The sequence below is a fragment of the Typopeltis vanoorti genome, chromosome 18 (assembly GCF_054136105.1).
Source record: "Typopeltis vanoorti isolate ZY-2024b chromosome 18, IOZ_Tvanoo_1.0, whole genome shotgun sequence".
NCBI classification, from domain to species: domain Eukaryota; kingdom Metazoa; phylum Arthropoda; class Arachnida; order Uropygi; family Thelyphonidae; genus Typopeltis; species Typopeltis vanoorti.
Window position 1 is genome coordinate 78,234,527 of NC_143566.1, and position 19,754 is coordinate 78,254,280.

At 36.4% G+C, this 19,754-nt stretch overlaps 1 protein-coding gene across 1 annotated transcript in view; it reads left to right on the plus strand.

Annotated features, from left to right (window-relative positions):
* PIG-T (phosphatidylinositol glycan anchor biosynthesis class T) overlaps nucleotides 1-19,754 on the plus strand; it is a 179,442-nt gene that overhangs the window by 59,404 nt on the left and 100,284 nt on the right. Inside the window, exon 4 of the mRNA XM_090408085.1 lies at nucleotides 6,608-6,694. Coding sequence (XP_090264211.1) covers nucleotides 6,608-6,694 — 87 coding nt within the window. The remainder of the gene's footprint in view (nucleotides 1-6,607; nucleotides 6,695-19,754) is intronic.

Here is a 19,754-nt window from a genome sequence, read left to right on the forward strand (position 1 = left end):
AGCTTCTGCCTTGGCCCTTTGCTATTCTTCTGCTGAATATGCTTGCCCGGTATGGTCTAGATCCTGCCATGCTGAAAAACTTGACCCAGCATTGAATGAAAGCTGCCGCTTAATTACAGGATGCCTGAAACCAACACCACTAAAAGACTGTATACCTTCAATTCAAAGATCTGCATTCTCAACTGACAAAAGAAGCAGATGAATGCTACCCACTATTCGGCCAGACCACAGTACCCTAAAGACTAAGATCCTGACATAGCTTCCTAGAAACTGTTGAACCACCTAAAAACCCTCCAGAGACAAGACTTCAACAATGGTTTGCACTATATTTGTTGGAATACCAGTATTACCCTGAGAGTAATACTGGTATTCCAACAGCTAAACATCTTCCACTTGGTGCTTACTTGAACTGGAATACTTGGAAAAGCCTCAACAGACTTCGAACGACAGGATGCTATAAACAAAACCTCATCAAATGGGGCTACCTCACTGGACCAGATAATTGTAAGTGTGTAACAACCCAGTCCATAGAACACCTTCTTTCTTTTCCCCTTCTTCAATCACCTTGCACAAAAGAGGCCCTTATATCCTGAACAGAAAGAATAGTTGATTATGCAAGATACTGGAGGAACATCTGACCATATTTATTGTATATAACTTATGTATAGTTTCTTTTCTTCATATTTTACTTATTATTCCCTTTATAATTCATCTACCAAATTTAAGCTGTTCTCATTTGTAATGTATCCTAATTTGTTGTAAATAATGTTGTACCACTTACATACGAAATAAATAAATAAAGGTTGGTATGGCCATATTTAAACTCGGCAGCCCATTTCTTAATTGTCGAAAATGAAGGAGAAGAGTGCCCATAAACTTTTATGAACTTGTGTTAAATCTTCTTTTACAAAGAATTTTATAACTGCACACTCAATTTTATCCATTTCAAGGAATACAGACAACACTTTTGCTTCAGACAGCTGTATAAAACAAACTACTTGATAGAATGACTTGCAATTTCCATTGGATGCCTATGACAGATGTATCAACTTAGAAAAAAAAAAATCTTGCCGATAGTGTTGCCATCTATAGTTGAGGCCGAGAACCTCTCAGACCACCCTTGTAAGTCAACCTAATGAAAGCGTTACATTTTCATAATAATGCTTTACGGTATAAACAACACCAAGAGAGAGGGGGAAAAATACATTTATTAAACTCACTAACTAGAAGAGACCTTCACATAGCCTTTTAAGGAATGCAGAGAACTGATCAGGGCTACTGACCGAACTCGTTATTTACCAGAAAACTGAATGAATGAGGATATGCTGGCAATTTAGGATATTGCCATCCAAATTGTATTCTTATTGGCTTAAACCATAGTGCAAAATAATGGAACAACATAACAAATTTCATGCTGGCTAGGACCCAGTTAAACAAGGTCCCCACTGCTTTCATCAGGGAACCAGGACAGAAAAGGAAATGTCAGCTACTGGAACAAATCCAAGAACATATTGCATCTCAACATCAACAGATTTCAAAATTGGTACTATCATCATAAGAAGCATGAATGGGGGGAAAAAATGGAACTAGTAGAAGAATTGGATAAGTATCAGATTGACATAATAATATCAATTGAAACAGTTGAAATGTGATTGAAACAAAGGAGACAAAAACAGGTGAGATCTTTTTAAGCAACAAATGCAAATTGTCATATTCAAGCAGTGCCAATTAGGGAAAAGGAGTAGCTATAATATTCAACACTAAATATGGGGATAATATTTTTGAATGGAGGCAATATCAAGTAGAGTGGTGTGGACAAACATCAGATTGGTGAATTATCAGATAGAACACCTAAGAAAGAACTGGAGGAATTTGTTAAGACATTAGAGAAAGCAACTGACACAGCAAGAAAAGAAAAAGTTAGTTCTTGTTGGGGATCTGAACAGCATAGAAAGAAATGACATATGGAAATGACATACCAGACATATGGAAATGTTTGGGGAAAATTTGGACAAAACAACAGCTAAGTACCTGCTGGATTTCTATTCAGCACATGGACTAGTTATTGTTAACACCATGTTCCAACATAAAAATGTGAAAAACAGATAGAAGAGTAAAGAAAAGTCGCATTGACTATGTTATTATTGATGATGATGTTTTCACACTGGTTAAGGACACAACAATATACAAAGGATTTGAAATTGGAAGTGATCACCATTTAGTCTTCAACACGATAAAATTGAATTTCATATTGATAAGAAGAGTGTGTAAGAAAGTTTTAAAACATATCAAAGTTCAGCAGCTTTCAGATGTGATCTGTAGACTAAAATACACAAACATTATTCAAGAAAAAAAATGAGAGTTTGAAAACAGGAAATAAACTTGGAGATTCAGTGGCAAACCCTGAAAAAAAACATAGATTCATTCAACCAGAGAGGCATGTAGTGAGGTTATCTGTAAGGATAGAAAAATCAGAACTCCATAGTAAACTCAGGAAGATAAAGAGTCAGTCAAGGAAAAGAAGAAAACATATTGAAAGATCTGGCAAATAAGTCAGCTTTTGCTTTTAGAGAGTACAGAGACAAATCTAAGAAAGCAAAGCAGTGTGTACAACTAGCTGAACAAAAGTGATGGAAAGAACATAGAAAATAAATATGAGGAAGGTGGCGACATTTCTGGATGCTATTGAAAAACTTAAAAATGGAGGAAAAAGTATTGTAAAAGGAAGCAGAGATGAGAAAGGTGATACAAAAACTCCATACATCAAAGATTAAGATATCTTTGATGTATGGAGTAGTTACTTTGAAAGATTGCTAAATGAAACAAGCAGTGGCAGCATGGTGGTAGAAGACATTCAACAGGTATGCAATCAAGAATACATAGCAATTTTGAAATATAAAAATTCATCATAAAACTGAAATGTGGAAAGGCAACTGGAATAGATGATATTCTACCAGGAATGCCAAAGTATAGAGGTATAAAAGTTTAATGGCAGCTGCAGAGCATAATTCAGGTCTTGCCAGATTGTTGAATTTTGGGTGATTGGAGTAGAGCTCTCATTCTACCCATCTATAAAAAGAGAAATAAAACAATGTGAGATACAGAAGTATTTCCCTACTGAGTGTTCCTGGTAAGATTTGAGTACATATCCTTTGAGAACTGGCTATGAACAGTTGTGGAAGGGCAGCTTGATGAAGAATACTCTGGGTTCTGGCAAATTAGAATTCATCAGGATTAGTTTTTTTTACTTAAAGACAAATAGTTCAGAAATCATGGGAATGTAACAGAGATCTGCATCCAAGTTTTGTGGAAAAGACATATGTCAAGATGCCAAAAGAAAAGCTGTTCAGAATGCTACAGTTTAATAGTTTAAATGGGGCTAAAACTCAAACCTTATCATGCCAAACCATCCTGAATATAAGGAGCCATTAAAATTCACAAACCTAATACCTTCCATCTTCCTAAAGTAGATATCACAGACAGCCCAACCTACAAACTGATCAAACATTTATCCAAATTACTTTACTCCCTGCACTTCAAAACATTTATAAAAATTCTGATTTTGACAGATTCTGACATCATGGTTATTTTCGATATTACTTAACTATTTACTAATGTACTTTTGACAGAGACCCTTAACCTCATTACGCCCCATTTAATTTCATTTCTAATTTGTCTGAATAATTATTTTTATTTCAATCTTTCTTCTCTTTTTTCCACTATTACATAATTGAATTATTCAGATTCACCATATATGCATGTTATATCCTGTGGAAATGAAAAATTTACAAAAAGCTGGATGAGACTGCTATGTGTTCCCCCTTCCTCCTCTCCCTTGGCTCACTTCCATATGGAACATTTTGAAAACCAGGAACCCAACACAGCCACACTTAAACAAATAGTTTGGCTGTGCTATTGTTGATAACATATTTGCTGTTTGGCCTCATGGTCCAGACATATTAGATACATTTTTGTACATCTTAACACCCAGCACCTAAAATAAACTTCACCACAGAAAAATAAAGTAACAGCTGCCTCCTCTTTTTATCCTTCTTTTTAATCCTCCTCCATTTACAGAAAACCCACTTATACAGGAAGTTATTTACATAAATAATCACACCACCACCTTTCCAAACAGTTTGGCATCCTCAAAACACTTACTCAATGAACCAAGCCTGTTTGTTCAAATAACACAGTCCTTGAAAATGAGCTCAGAGATCCTGCAACCTTTTTTAGCCAATGGCTACAGCCCATTCATAATAATGTTTAATTGTATGACCAACACAAAGAGTCAAAAAATACATTTATTAAACTACTAATATTTCGCTGGTTGTGTACTCAGCATCATTAGAGCACAATGATAATGTGACAGGCACACAGTACAAAACTAAGTAAGTTTAGAAGCAATTTAAATTGTAACTGATACCTAACATCCTTACGTTACATCTTCTATGGGTCAGATAACTACAAAGTTAATTTAGAGAAGTGCAGCTATTAATTCTTAAAATAATAGTCTCCCAAATGTTTGGTAAATTAATGTAACCATACTTGTTCAAGTTAGGAGAATACTCCACAGCTCATGCTGAAATCTGAGAATAGCCTCTCAGACCTGTAATGACTTTTGTGTAATATGTATGATATGTATGTTTTTTCTCTATCTGATCCTGTGAAGAAGGATCAGATGGAGAAAAATGCTCTGGATACTGCTGTGTGAAGGAGTATCCAGAGCATGGTCTGCAAATCCCGACTTATCATATATATATGAAGATGATCTTGGATGTAATTTTTTGTCCTTCAAGGCAGATGTTAACTGATCTACCAGTCTGTCCAAAGTATGCTAAATTGCAGGCACAAGGAACTTTATATACACTCCAGAATGTTCAAGAGTGTGTAGTCAATCCTTAGGAGAACATATCAAAGTAGCTAACTAAATGAAAGGTTTGAAAATAGTGTGGAGATCATATCTGCAGAGAACTTGGCTATTTTTTTTATATATATATTTATCCTTAACATATGAGATAGAAATCATCAGAAAATATAGCAAAAGTTCTCTTCTAATATGCTTTCCATGCCAGTTTTCAAATCTTTCATTCAGCTAGCATCCTTCTACTGAAGTTCATCTTCATCCTGGAGTGTATTGTTCCTTGTGCCTGCAGTTTAGACTAATTTGGACAGACTGGTAGATCAGTTAATATCCACCTTGAAGAACACAAAAATTATTTCCATGATTATCTGTATGGCAAGTCATGATTTGCAGACCATGCTCTGGATACTCCTTCACCTAGAATCAGATGGAGGAAAACATCTTTATTACATAGAAGTCATTATTGGTCTGAGAGGTCTAATTTTAGAATCAGCACCAGCCATTTAGCAATCTCCCAACCTCAACAAGTATGGTTGCATTAATTTACCAAAGATCTAGGAGGCTATCATTTTAAAAATTTTGATAGCTTGATTTCTCTGAATTAACTTTATGGTTATCTGACCCATAGATGGTGCTGCATAGGGACACTAGTTCTGTTATCTGTTACAATTTAAATTGTTTTCCTCAATTACATAGTTAAGTGCTGTATACCTATCATATTTATAATTGTGATAGGTATACAGCAAACTTTCTAACTCTGATGATACTTGTTAGAAAACCAGAGAAATATTAATGTGTTTAATAAATGTATTTTTTCTCCTCCTCTCTCTTGGTGTCATTTCTACTGTAATGCATTATTATGAATCATTGATAACACCTCTAAGCCTTTCTACACGAAAGCATTACTGCTGAAGAAATAATAACTATTTTGAAGATGGATTGGTTTTCCATTTGAAAGTGGCATGATGTTTTTATGAAAGTAGAATGTTTGACAAGGAAACATTTGCTTATAGTAAATGAGAATGCTGTCAAAGAATTTTGCATAATAGAAAGCTGAACTTTTGATTTTTCAAATGGCAGTTTAAACTGTAAATAAACCTATAATTCATTGACTAATTTATATTTTCATTTTACTCACCTCTAAGGTTTTTGATATTCATTTTGTTCTGATTCCTTGGAAATTAGATTTGTTTAGTAAAATTTTTATAGCAGACAGGAAGCCAGTATCTATTATGATAATTTCTTTCTGCAGCAATGCAAAACTATTTAGATATTATTTTTTTTAAATTTAAAATACTGTGTTTTATTGAAAGAAATAAGCAATAAAAATTGAGACAACCACCATCTTTCCAAAAAACAGACTGAATATAACATATAAACTAAAGCTTTTTTGTATATATACACTGTTTGTGATGATTAATTCTCTTCCTGCCAGTTATTCAAGTACAGTATTGTCATGAACTGCAGACATGTAGACGTAATTCATCAATAACATGAAATAACCCCAGGATTATTGCTTGCTTGCTTGCAGTGCATACAGCATTAATTGATACCTAACAATCCAACTCTTCAATAAAAAAAAATTGATTTCCCATCACAAACCATCGATTGCTGTATTAATAAAGAATTGCAAATTTTCATTATTGCTATTTTGTCAATAAAATTCAAACTATTATTATTTTCACAATATATATATATATATATATATATTTTTTTTTTTTTTTTTTTTTTTTCCTATTTTAGGCTGGATTATCTACTCTTTTGAATGCCATTACGTTGTTTAACACAAATTACATATCTTTAGCTGTTGACGTACAGAATGTTTGTGAGGTAAGTTAAATCAGAATTATCAGTAAATGCTGGCATTTTTGGACAAGTGAATAGCAGCTCTGCTCTCTAATCAGCAGGGTGTAATTTCAGATCCATGTGGGCATGGATGTTTGTGAATGTCTTTAGGTGGTAGATGAATTTCATCACCTGGTGTGGAACCACTGCCCTGCTTATTGGAGGCTTAGTCCTCAAATAAGCAGGGTTGGAAAGTGGCATGGAAAAGTTTCATGTCTTTTCTGAAAAGCAGAGTTTCTATATTATATAACCCTTAGCCTACTCAGTGTACTATGCGTTTACAACCTTTTGTTGGTAGTATTTATATTAAAGAGAAATAAATAATTATCTCCTATATAAATAACACTTCTAGATGCAAAAAATTAATATGTCCAGAAGTGGGTCTCACATATGTTAACATACCATTAAATTCAGAGTTTTTTATAATATGGATGCATAGGGTTGTTAAGAGAATTTCATGTTTCAGAGCATGTGGAAGAGAGAGTAATATATCAAATTTACAAGCTTTGTTTTGTGAATAACTAAAAAGTTTTCAATAGTCATCTTATGTTTTGTAATTATGCAAAGTCAATCTTATTCGCAGTGTGCCTGTTAAGTAATGAGACAATTATTATATCAAAACAAAGAACTAGATTTGGAATTTTTAATTATATACATTCAAAGTAATCTCCCTCCAACTCCACACAACATTTACATCTGTCATATGAGTGTTCATAGACATGGTGGAAGTCCTGAACAGGAACCTACTTCAGCGTCTGGGTCACACTACATTGGATGTCCTCCTGCTGAAGCACCCTTTTCAAGGCACACTTCATCTTTCGGAAGAGGAAAAAGTCTATCAGAGCCAAATCTGGTGAATAAGGAGACGTTTGATCACACAGATCAACTTTGAAGCCAAACACTGCTTCACAGGTAGCACATATTGTGCGGTCAGTGTTTAAACCAATTTTAGCTTATGAATCTGAGAGCTGGGTTAGAAATAAAACACTTGATCAAAGACTAGAGACCATAGCTATTAGAGTTTCAAGAAAGATTAGAGGTGTGAATAAATGTCATCAATGGTAGAATCACATTAACAATAATGTTATTAGAAAGGAACTTGAAATTGTTAGCATTCAAGAATGTGTGAATCACTAGCGGCTGGTGAAAATTTTAAGTGGGGGTGCTGCATATACAAAATAAGAAAAAATAATTAATTTTTTCCTAGTCAGATTTATTAATAAGTAAATTTACATATTACAAAATTGCTTTATTAACACATTCACTGCCATGCTCCTCGGGCATAGTTTGTTACTGCACGCCAAGCACTTTTACTTCTACAAGGTCAGTACGAGTTATCTCGTAGCTGGCTTATCAGACAGAATTTTGTTTCATATGCCAGCTACGAGTAATCTCGTATCACCCTCCACCTATGTCTTACATGCACTGACGACTGTGTAACTTGAATTCAGAGTCAGTGACGTTCAGCATTCAGTCAGTAAGGTTTATTGCCTCTTGTCTTACAATTATTTAAAATTATCTAAATAAAAACCTTCAATTATGCCATGGCCAGTAAAAGAAAGCTTACTGATGAAGAATTAGAAGCTTACGCTGATATGAGCAATGATGAATGGAATGCATTATTTGGTTCTGATTCCGAAATGATTATAATCCTACAGACGACTCTAGCAATGACTCAGATGATGATATATCGTATATAAATATATGTATATGTTGAAAAAACTTCAAAAAATTGTTTTATTTGCATTAATAAATACACAGTTTACACAACAATACCTCTTATAATATACTGTACTTTTGCTAAACTTATTTTCCTTCTACCAAGCCCCCAGACGTGCTCTCTGCTTTATTCAGCCAAGGGTCCAAATTAATTTCCTTATACTACAGGTTAACTCGTGCTTGGCATAGGAGGTCGTAATCAACATACAAGTATATTCGTAGTTGACTTGTGAGGCTCATATACCAACTACGAGTATACTCATAGTTGGCAGTGAACATGTTAACATGCGTTAGATCGCAGTGCATTTGTTTTGTGTAATGGTAATTGAGAAAATATAATTCTTTTCATATTTTCAGCAGTGACACTTGTCATAATTCAGCCTTGTATTTATAATAAATATATAAATAATTCTATGTTATTTTAACAGCATAAAATAAGATTTACCAAAAATATTTCACCCTCACCATGAATGCACACCAATAATAAAAGTTTCGTATCTCACAGAAATAACGTGCGCAAGCATACAATTTATCTGTAGCGATACTGCTCAAACGAGCAGCATCAGATTAACTTGTTACTTGCAGTGACAAGTGCAAACGAATATTGGTGAGTCTAGCTGGAACTGACCAAATGTGATAATTTTGACACTGCATTAGATCACGGTGCATTTATTTCATAATCTAAAGCGTTAATCGGACAATTCCAATTATTAACTATTCAATCAATGTCGAATATAGTATAGTCACCTAAACAAAATAGAAGAGGAAAGTTAGGAAACTAGTTTTTTTTTTGTGGGGTTAGCAGGAGAAAGAGCTAGAATAAGACCAAGACCTAGGTGGATTAATACAGTGAGAACTGCCTTAGAAGACTAAAATATAAGATCTGAAAGAAATTATATTCTTGTGTAATCCTATATTCAAGTATAGACAAACAAAGCATATGTGTGAAGTACCTTTGCAACATTATACCTAGCAAAAGTGAGTATGCATTGCATTCTGGGATACTAAGGCAATTAATATGAAGTCATTTGTATACAAGTGGTCCTGTTCTGAAGATACTTCATATACAAACTTTGTTTGCTTATACTTAGATAATGGATTAAACAAGAATTTCTTGTTTAATCCTTTATCTAAGTAAATGTAATTTCTTGGCAATTCACTTTATAAGATTCTCGTAGACAGGCTTATACGTTGGTTATGCATTATTAAATCACTTAAGGAATTGAACAACATAGATACGAATATAAATTAAATTACACTTTAATAAATATTTCCGATATTTCAGCAACATCACGTTGCCATCTTCAAAAGGAACTTACAAAAAAAGGCATGTGCACATAGGCACTACAGCACAGTAACTGAGAATGAATGAGAATAGTATGGTCACCTAAACAAAATAGAAGAGGAAAGTTAGGAAACTAGATTTTTTTTTTGTGAGGGTTAGCAGGAGAAAGAGCTAGAATAAGACCAAGACCTAGGTGGATTAATACAGTGAGAACTGCCTTAGAAGACTAAAATATAAGATCTGAAAGAAATTCATTCTCAGTTACTGTGTTGTAGTGCCTATGTGCATCTTCCAATTCTAATTGCATCTTCCTTTTGAAGATGGCAAAATATTGCTGAAATATCAGAAATATTTATTAAAGTGTAATTTAATTTATATTCGTATCTACGTTGTTCAATTCCTTTAGTGATTTAATAACACTATAAGATGTCACAATATTAGAGTCCTGACAGACAACAGATTAATTTGGAGGAGATTGTTGATAGGAAGTAATGGCATATCCTCTTCATGTACATTGATGTCCAAATGCAATGCTAAGGATGAACTACATTTTTACCTGCATATGAAAACATTTCATAACTGCAGCCAAATGTGGACATAAATTTATTAGCAGCATACTAATAAATAATATTACACAAAAAAAAAAGTGTGTTATTAATTTCATACAAGTTATGCACAATATATAGCCTCTTACAGTCAAGTCATCCCCACCTTCCAGCAATATAGCCTGTTTCCACAAATGGGGCTCTGGTGAACAGGCGAGCATTGCCACCGAAAAAGTATATCTTCCTTAATTGGAGGAAATGCCAACTTAACCTGTAGGTGATAGATGTGTTTCATCGCCCAGTGAAATGCCACGATGCTTATTAGAGACCTGAAGTAGTTGCAGCCATGTTTGGTCGCTAGAGTTCTGGTTTCTGTCCCCTCCCCTCCCACTCTTCCCACATGCAGTGAGAGTGATACCCTCAATGACATACCAATCTCACTGTAGGAGGCTTGGATTATCTCCTATTCAAGAGTACAATAGTAAAACAGTTCTACAGGCCAGCCACTGGACAATATACAGGAACAGACCCAGTTAGTAACGAATCTGAAGGTATCCTGATCAGCCAGAATCGAATTCTGCAGCCATGTATTTTACCAGTTCGTAACTGAAGGGAAACAAGGTACTGTGGCTACAGGAGGAACTGGCGAGGCCATGTATGGACTGGAGGCTGAGTTCTCTCTGTGTGGGCAGTAAGTTTGCAAGTCTGTCACCTCTCACTGTGTGCCCCACTTTCTCTTTAAAAAAAAAAAAAAAAAAATTAGCTAAAGCCTTTTTTGTTCCCACATAGGGAGTAGGCAAGGCCATTTTAGCCCTATCTAACTTTTGGAGACTGAGTGGGCAGTTCAATTACCACTGGTAGCCAATCAGAGATAGCTGGCCCAAGGCTATCAGTAATTAATCGGTACACAGTGAAGAAGATAGCTATAGTCTTCTTCACTGCGTACTTCACTGAAAAAACCTCTGCTTAACAGAACTGGGTTCGATGGCCGATTTTCTCGAGTTTATGGGACGAAAAACTTGAGTTTCCAGGAGAAAAAACCTGCTCATCCATGCCAGAGATCAACTAACTCGGGAAATTTCTCTTTATCTCTTCCTAATTAAATATAATGAACCACAACCCTGAAAAATGCAATTTAACTGTGGATCACAAAAATTTTCCCATAAAAATAGTTTAAAAAAATCATAAAAAACAAAACAAAAAATCCAATCATAAAAAACACCAGAAATCCAACCAAAAGAATTATTAAAAACAACAGAAATCCAATCTACCAACCCACTAAGATTAATTCTTACCAAAAAAAAAAAAAGTTTCCACATCCACTTCACCACCTAGAGTCATCTAAACCAGAAGTACTATTCCTATCAGAACCCCAACTAGCAACCTCAACAGCCACTTTCCACCTCAACTGCCCAAACTACACATTACATAGATCTTTCTGCCAGTATTTGTGCTTTCGACAGAACTGACGTACCATGCCAGAGACTGCAAAGCCTTGAATCCCCCACTGTTTGATCTACTTTGGCTCAAAATTTCTCTATCAAACCACCTGCCATTTTCATATATTACCTATATCGCTCTCCAACTCCATGAAACACTGACCTCTTCAACTATCTCTCTCTAAAGCTCTACTTTCTGTAGTTGAAATATCCCAGTAGTGAGGTCATCCTTTTAGCAGACTTCAATGTCTGCAACTTACATTGGCTCCCCTCCACTTTGACCAATCAAGCAAGCAAGGATGCTGAATTATTTGCTATCAGCAATGACCTATCTCAGATCATCCATCTTCTGACCAAAATACCTGACAATCATCTTCAAATTTCCAACACACTTGACCTCTTCCCAAGCTCCGCTTCCAGGTATACTGTGGTTGTTGATTCTCTTCTTGGTAACTTTGACAACAACCTCATACAAGTATCTTTTGCTCCAGAACAATTTCATCCACCAGTTCACAGTCCCCCTCTTCATTCCACTCTAAACACTCAACTACTATTCAAGCTTTGGTTCTCAAAAGTATGCCTGTTGTAAAAGAAAGAACCTCTGCTTACCATGAATGGCTCAAGACCAAAACTCAGCTACCCACTCTGCAGCACACAAGAGTTGTAAAACAATTATCACCATACAAGTCAGACTTTGAAAGGGCCAAATGCTGCAAATTTGCATTCTACTGAAATAGTAGTCACTCCTTCTGGTCCCTTGCCAAGGCAATTAGGCTCAACTTCTGCCCACCCAGGTTTCCACTGCTCTCGCATCCAGATTGTACTGGAATTACCTCACCTAAAGACAAGGCCAACTTACTGCCATCAATTTTCTCTTCTAATTCCCACATTGAAGACCAGAGCAAAGTTCCCTCCACTTTACTAAGAACAGCTTGCTTCATATCGTCCATAGTCTTCCAACAAAAAGAAATCCAAAGACTCCCCAATAACCTGGACAAAAACAAGGTATCTGTTTTTCATTCCAGGTCTATCCTATTCAACTGGCATCTATCCTACTACATGAAACAGATCCACTTCCAACACATTCCAGAGAAGTTGATATAAGTCAATCAGTGACTTACCATCCAGTTGCTCTCACTTCTGTTCTTTCTAAAGTTATGGAGAAGTTCATCAACAACCAACTCTTCACCCACCTGGAGTCACACCAATTAATTAGTGACCAGCAGTATGGATTCTGCCACATGTGATCTGCAGCTGATGTTCTTTCTTTCACCACTCATTTCTGGACTCAAGCCATGGAGAAATTTGGAGAAATTCACATGGTTGTCCTTGACATTTCAAAGGCATTCAATAGGGATTGACACAGGATCCTACTCACCAAACTGCCATCCTACGGTGTGCCTTCCTTACTCTTCAAATGGGTTTGCCAAATTTCCCACTGGTTGCTCGCTACGTGTCATGTGGACAGTTTACTCTCCTCATATTTCCCCACCAGTGCAGGATTACCCGAGGATTCTGTTCATTTACTCATTCTCTTCCTCTTGTATATAAATGACCTGCTCTCTCATCCTTCCAATCCTATCCAAAGCTTTGCTGACGACAGTGCACTCCATTCCTCATTTTCATTTGACAAACCTTGTGGTGCTCAAGTATTTAGAATCCTCAAGAACCAGTAACCTAAATTCAGATCTCCTAGCTGTATCTCAGTGCAGCAAAGACAACCTTCTTAACTTCAGTGCCACAAAAACTCGGTCCTTTCCGATTTCTCACAAAAAACAGCTCGCATGATGCCCCCTTATCTTCAGTAATACACAATCAGATTTCTCTTCTTGGACTGGCCTGCATTCCAGATCTTTCCTGGTACAACCACATTTCAACTGTAGCTTTTGCATCTGCTAAAAAAACTTGATGTACTTTTTTACACAAGAAACTATTTCACAGCTGCTAACTCCATACAAAGCCCAAATCCACCCAGCCATGGAATATTGCTCCAATATTTGGGATGATGCACCAAAATCCTCTTCATGATTGCTCAGTTCTATCCAGAAGAGGGCAATCCAGCTAATTTATAATCCCTCTCTCACAGATGTTCAGTTTCTGCTTGTGTCTCTTCTACAGATACTTTCATGGGCAGTGCTCTCCTGAATTGCCCACTGTTATTACCTCACTCTCCTCCAAAATCATTAAAACAATAGCCACTGATTACCATCACCCTTTTACAGTCCATCTTGAAACTCAACAAACCAATTTGAATGTCTCTTCTTTCATTTCATCTACTTCTGTCCTTTGGAACAGTTTCCTGCACTCTGCCTTCCCCATAGATTACAACCCTCAGTTGTTCAAGAAAAATGTAAACAACAGATTCCTCCTTTCTTTCTCTTGACCACACAGCGCTAATGTGCTATAGGTCATGTGGCTTTCCGTGTGTGGATTAGATATATAAATTCAATTGCTATATGCTTTTTAGAAAAGCTACCAATTTCCTTAGGAAGTAGTTAAGAAATTAATGTACAGTGCTTACAGAAAACTATGCGGAGAGACATTTCAGTATGGAATATGTTCATCCTGAACTGCGATGTAGCTCTCACAACGTCGTATCATACTTAGCATTAAGTGATTCAGGAGTTCTTGAGGTATACTGACCCTCTCCTCCTACAGAGTAAGGATAAGTCCTTGTTCGTATTCCAGAGGGGAATTTTGAACAGCAATTCCTCTCCCTATTATGTTGCAAATGTTTTCTCTGGGGTTAAGTTCAGGGGAGTGTATTCGCCACTCAATTTGATTAACATCCTCAATCTCCATTGCTCATATATGAATGTGGTGTGTCATTGTGATCAATAAAAGAGGCCGGAAAGCATTAAAAACACTGAAGAAAAGAGTTCTGTTGGTAGTATCAACTAAAAACAATCAATAATATAATAAATTTAGTTTAATCCTCTATCCAAGTGTAAGCAAAGTTTGCACCTGAAGTATCTTCAGGACTGAGGCAACTCGTGGTAAGGGTGGACTAAGCTCTCATCACTTCTCTTAGTATTACCCATAATGCAAAGCACATCTCCTTGCAGACATGTATAATGTGATGCATTAAGGGAAGAAATGAGAGCTTAGTCCACCTTTACCACAGGTTGCCTCAGTCCTAAAGATACTTGAGGTGCAAACTTTGTTTGCTGACACTTGGATAAAGAATTAAACTAAATTTATTATAGTCTAACCAAGTGGAAAAAAACTTCCTACATAAAAACGATCAAGATGTTCTTTCCAAGACAGTTGGCTAAAGGAATTAATTTGGTTGTGCTACGATGATGTAAAATGTATAAAAAATATCCTGGGAATGTTGACAACTCGAGATACTACAAGAATTCTGAGCGAAAATATTCAAGGTTTGTGAAAAACCTAAGGACAACCTGAAGATTACACCAACCAATTCAGATGAATCCACTTGTGGCGATTTGTATAACTGAAGATTTTGAATAGAATCGGGTACACATTCAAATGTTCGAATCACGTGCAAAGATGTCATGTAATAGCACTCAACAGGATAAAAAGCAAAAGGCTGTACTAAGCAAATTATGTTTGAAGGGAGCTCTTTTAGTGAAGGAATGAAGTTGCAAACTTGGATGTCTTGTAATGTCTCAAAAACATCATCTAGATAATTTCACACAGTGGAAGGCTTATTGGAAAGCTTGAAGAAAGCTTCAGAATTACTGATATTGCCAGAGAGTTTGGAATCTCATATAGTATTGTATCCAGGCTCTGTCAAACCATCGGAATGTGTTCCAGACATTCATTAAGAAGTCACCTTGATCTACCACAGAGCATAAAAACAGATTTTTGATTATAACAACAAAATGTAATTGACGCACAGCTTGCAAGCCAGCTCCATTCAATCACAGATACGTAGATATCTCTACAAACTGTGGCAAGACATCTGCTACAACTAGGTCTGTGGTCTGCATCCCTTTATCCACAGCTCATTATAGAGCATATTTTCAGTGGTGTTGTGTTCATAAAAATTGTGCTAGACACCAATAGCCTAATGTACTCTTTATAGGTGACAGCCATTTTAGTCTTTCCTCTGATTTTTGATGACACTTGATGCATGAAAGTGGTACTGCTTACCATTGCAAGAATGTTCTTGAAAGGGATAGATACAGAAGTGCTGGATTCATGGTGTGGATAGGCATTATGCTTACCTGACACACCAAACTATAAGTGCTGGAAAAAGGAACTATGACTGTGAATGATATTGCAACAAAGTTGAATCTCCATGGTGAAGAATTCATTTTTATTGATGATATTACCACGCCACATCTTACACGAGCAGTGGGGATATATCTGGAGAACCGAGGATATTAATTGAATTGAGTGGCCAGCATGCTTCCCAAATCTCAACTCCATAGAACACACAAGGAGACCTATTGCTGCTTGAAATTCCCTTCCAGAATACAAACAAGGAATAAGGAAGCGGCAAGGAATAAGACTTTTCTTATTCCTTGCCTCTTCTCTCCATGTGAATTTGTGAACATTTTTATGTTGGAACATGGTGTTAGTAATAACCAGTCTACGTCCTGAGCAGAAATCCAGCACTTGTTTGCCATTATTATTAGCTTTGCTCTTTTCTCCAAATTTTCCCAAAATATTTTTGTATGTCTGACAATCATTTATTTATTGATTGCTATTTAGATCCCCAACGAGGACCAACTTTTCCTTTTTCATTGTGTCAGTTAATTTCTCTAAAAGCCTCAAAAAATTCCTCCACTTCTTCCTTAGTAGAACCTTCTGTGGGACCATAGGCACAAATAAGTCTCATTGTCCAGTTCCCCATTCTCATATTTTCTCACATCACTCTACTTGAGAGTGCCTGCCATTCAAGAAGATTAGCCTCATATTTAGTGTTGAATACTATGGCTACTCCTTCTTTTCCTTGATTGTCATTGCCTGAATATAAAATTTTGTATTTATTGCTCAGAAAGATCTCACCAGTTTTTCTCTTTTTTGTTTCAGTCACCCCTTTTATGTCAGTCTAGTACTTATCCAATTCCTCAGCTCGCTCCATTTCTTTGCCATTCAGGCTTCTTATGTTGATAGTACCAATCTTGAACTCTGGTGATGTTCAGTTGGGGTTTGTTTTAGGATTTGTTCCAGTAGCTGACATTTCACTGTTAGCCCTGGTTTCCTGGCGATAACAATGGGGGGCCCTTGTTTAACCGGGTGACGCCCCAGCCAGCATGAAATTCTGTCATGTTGTACAGTCATTTTATATTTTGGTTGAAGCCAATAAGAATATAGTTTGTTCGGCTAATTAAATCCCAAATTGCCATCCTATCCTCTTTCGTTCAGTATCTGGGTAGGTACTTAACAGGGTGCACCACGAGAAGGTGAGGATTGGGCGTTAGGTCAGAAGCCCTAGTCAGTTCTCTGCATTCCTTTAAAGGCTATGTAGAGATCTCATCTCAGTTATACAGCTTTGAACCCTTAAGCACCGCTATACCAATATATAAATAGTAAAAATGCTTTCAAGGTTGAATTTTCCCTGTGTTCTCTGGTAATGAAACATTTAGTCTTCATTATATTTAATTAGATCTGAAGAACATATTGATGATATAGTACAAAAGAAAAGAGGACTTCTTCACACATCAGCATTTTTCTTAACAGCAATTTGAGAAATACTCAAGTAGGCAATTAAAATCATATTAACTGATTCCAGTCTAAATTTGAATGTTAATATCCTTGCTCATTAATCCTTCATTTCATGAAATGTTAAGATTTTAACTTCAGTTCCATTTTCATTCACATAGAAGCATCTGAAAGTATAACTTCAGTTATTATAATTATAGCAACCTTCATACAGTCGCTAGACTCATTGTAATAGCTCCACTTAACTAATAGCATATCCATCATATTGAATTTGAAACTCATTAATTCTCCATCACTCACAGTTGTGCATTCTGGTAAGTGTTCTTTGTAAAAAAAAAAGCTATTCTTCCCTACAATTTCCAGGAATAAACTCTCATTCTTCCCCTCTCACCTTCTGCACTTTTTATAATTCCCTCTGTATTAATCTGATAAAATCTCTTTATTGACTTAAATATCTCCATTATAAACTGCCTATCCACCAAACTGCAGTTCGCATTTCCTAAACTGCCATAGTCCTGATATTGTCTTGGTCACTCATTTCTGTATCTGGATCACCCTTCAATGGTTTCACTTCACAGTGAAAAACTAGTTGACAAAATATAAATGCAGCAGTCCATGGTCTGACAAGTGCTTTACACAGCGGTACAGCCATCTTCTTATCCCTACTTGTACTATCATACACACTATAGTTATGTTTGCAAATGATTTAATGGTTTAAATTAGAGATGAAAAATTATATTCTTTGTTTAATCTTTTATCCAATGTAAGAAATTTTCACATGAAATAACTTCATGACTGGGCAACTCATATATATATAGAGGCTAATGACTTCACATATCCTTGTAAAAACTCGATTGTAGCTTAAATATTCTAAAGCACATTGCATCGATGTTTTACATAGGTCAAGTCCCATGAGAACTGTAAATAACCTTGTTTGTTTCTATGTATATTTTTGCAAAATATTAATGTAGTTAACCCTGTGGGAAGTGAATGTATTTACTGTTTTAACATCAAAAACAAAGGCAATGTTTTCCATGGGAACTTTGTATATGTATATAGTTATGTGTAAGAACGCAGGAAAAGTTGTTTACTAGTTTTGTATATAAGAGTTGCTTACTGCGCTAACACCTTTAAAGATAGTATCTAAGAGTGCCGCTAGGTTTAGAGAAGTTTCCGCAGCCCCGAAAGGAGAAGCAAAGAGGTCCGCTAGTTTTAGAGACAAGTTTCGGAGGAGAACAAAGAGTGGGTTAAACTTAAAAGAAGATAAAAGAGTCGTGCCGAATTCTTTGGGGTTTACTACCCTTAGTAAAAAGTTGCGAGATCACAGAATAAAAAGGGACTGAACCAAGTATAAGGGGCTTCCGTTATAATCGCCAGAGAGAGAGCGGACTTCCAGGCCAGAGTGAGGGCTTCCAGACATTGCTGAAGAAGGAAAGGCTTCCAGACGCCAGAGAGAGGGATTCCGGTTGAGAGTTGGCGGCAGTTCGAACTATTGGAGACTGCAGTCATCCAGGCATTTTCGGCAAGCCCAAGCAGAGGAAATAAGGCGATGTAAATTACCGAAGATTTTCTTTTTTGCTCTGGAGGAACAACCTTTTGCCAGTCATCAAGAGGTCTGCTAGTTTTAGAGACAAGTTTCGGAGGAGAACAAAGAGCGGGTTAAACTTAAAAGAAGATAAAAGAGTCATGCCGAATTCTTTGGGGCTTACTACCCTTAGTGCAAGGTTGCGAGATTGCAGAATAAAAAGGGACTGAACCAAACATAAGGGGCTTCCTGGTTCCAATCGCCAGAGAGAGAGGACTTCCAGGCCAGAGTGAGGGCTTTCAGACGTTGCTGAAGAAGGAAAGGCTTCCAGACGCCAGAGAGAGGGATTCCAATTGAGAGTTGGCGGCAGTTTCAGTTTCTTGGAGGCAGCAGTTCAAGCTATTGGAGATGGCAGTTTCAGTTTCTTGGAGGTGGCAGTTTGAGCTGTTGGAGACGGCAGTCGTCCAGGCATTTTCAGCAAGCCCAAGCAGAGGAAATAAGGTGATGTAAATTACCTGAAGCAACTTCGCTCAGAAGATTTTCTTTTTTGCCATGGAAGAACAACCTTTTGCCAGTCGCAGTCCACAGCCCACTATTTTCCCGATGAAATATTACTGAAGCCAGACATTCCTGAGGAAGCTCAAGATCTAAGATGAAAGAAATGCCATAAGACTGTAGTAAAAGACTTTTGACTGAATGTCCGATACAGAGTTTTTTTGCAAGTTCAAACCTTTTGTATATTCCCTCTCATAGTAGGTTATAGAAAGACTTTTAAGAGATTGTTCAATAGTGGTAAGAAGTGTCATTAAGAGAATCAATTGGCATGTTGGAAGTTGATATAAAATTTGTAAAGATAACTTAACAGAGAGTTAGCTAACCTCTTTGCAAGTAAACT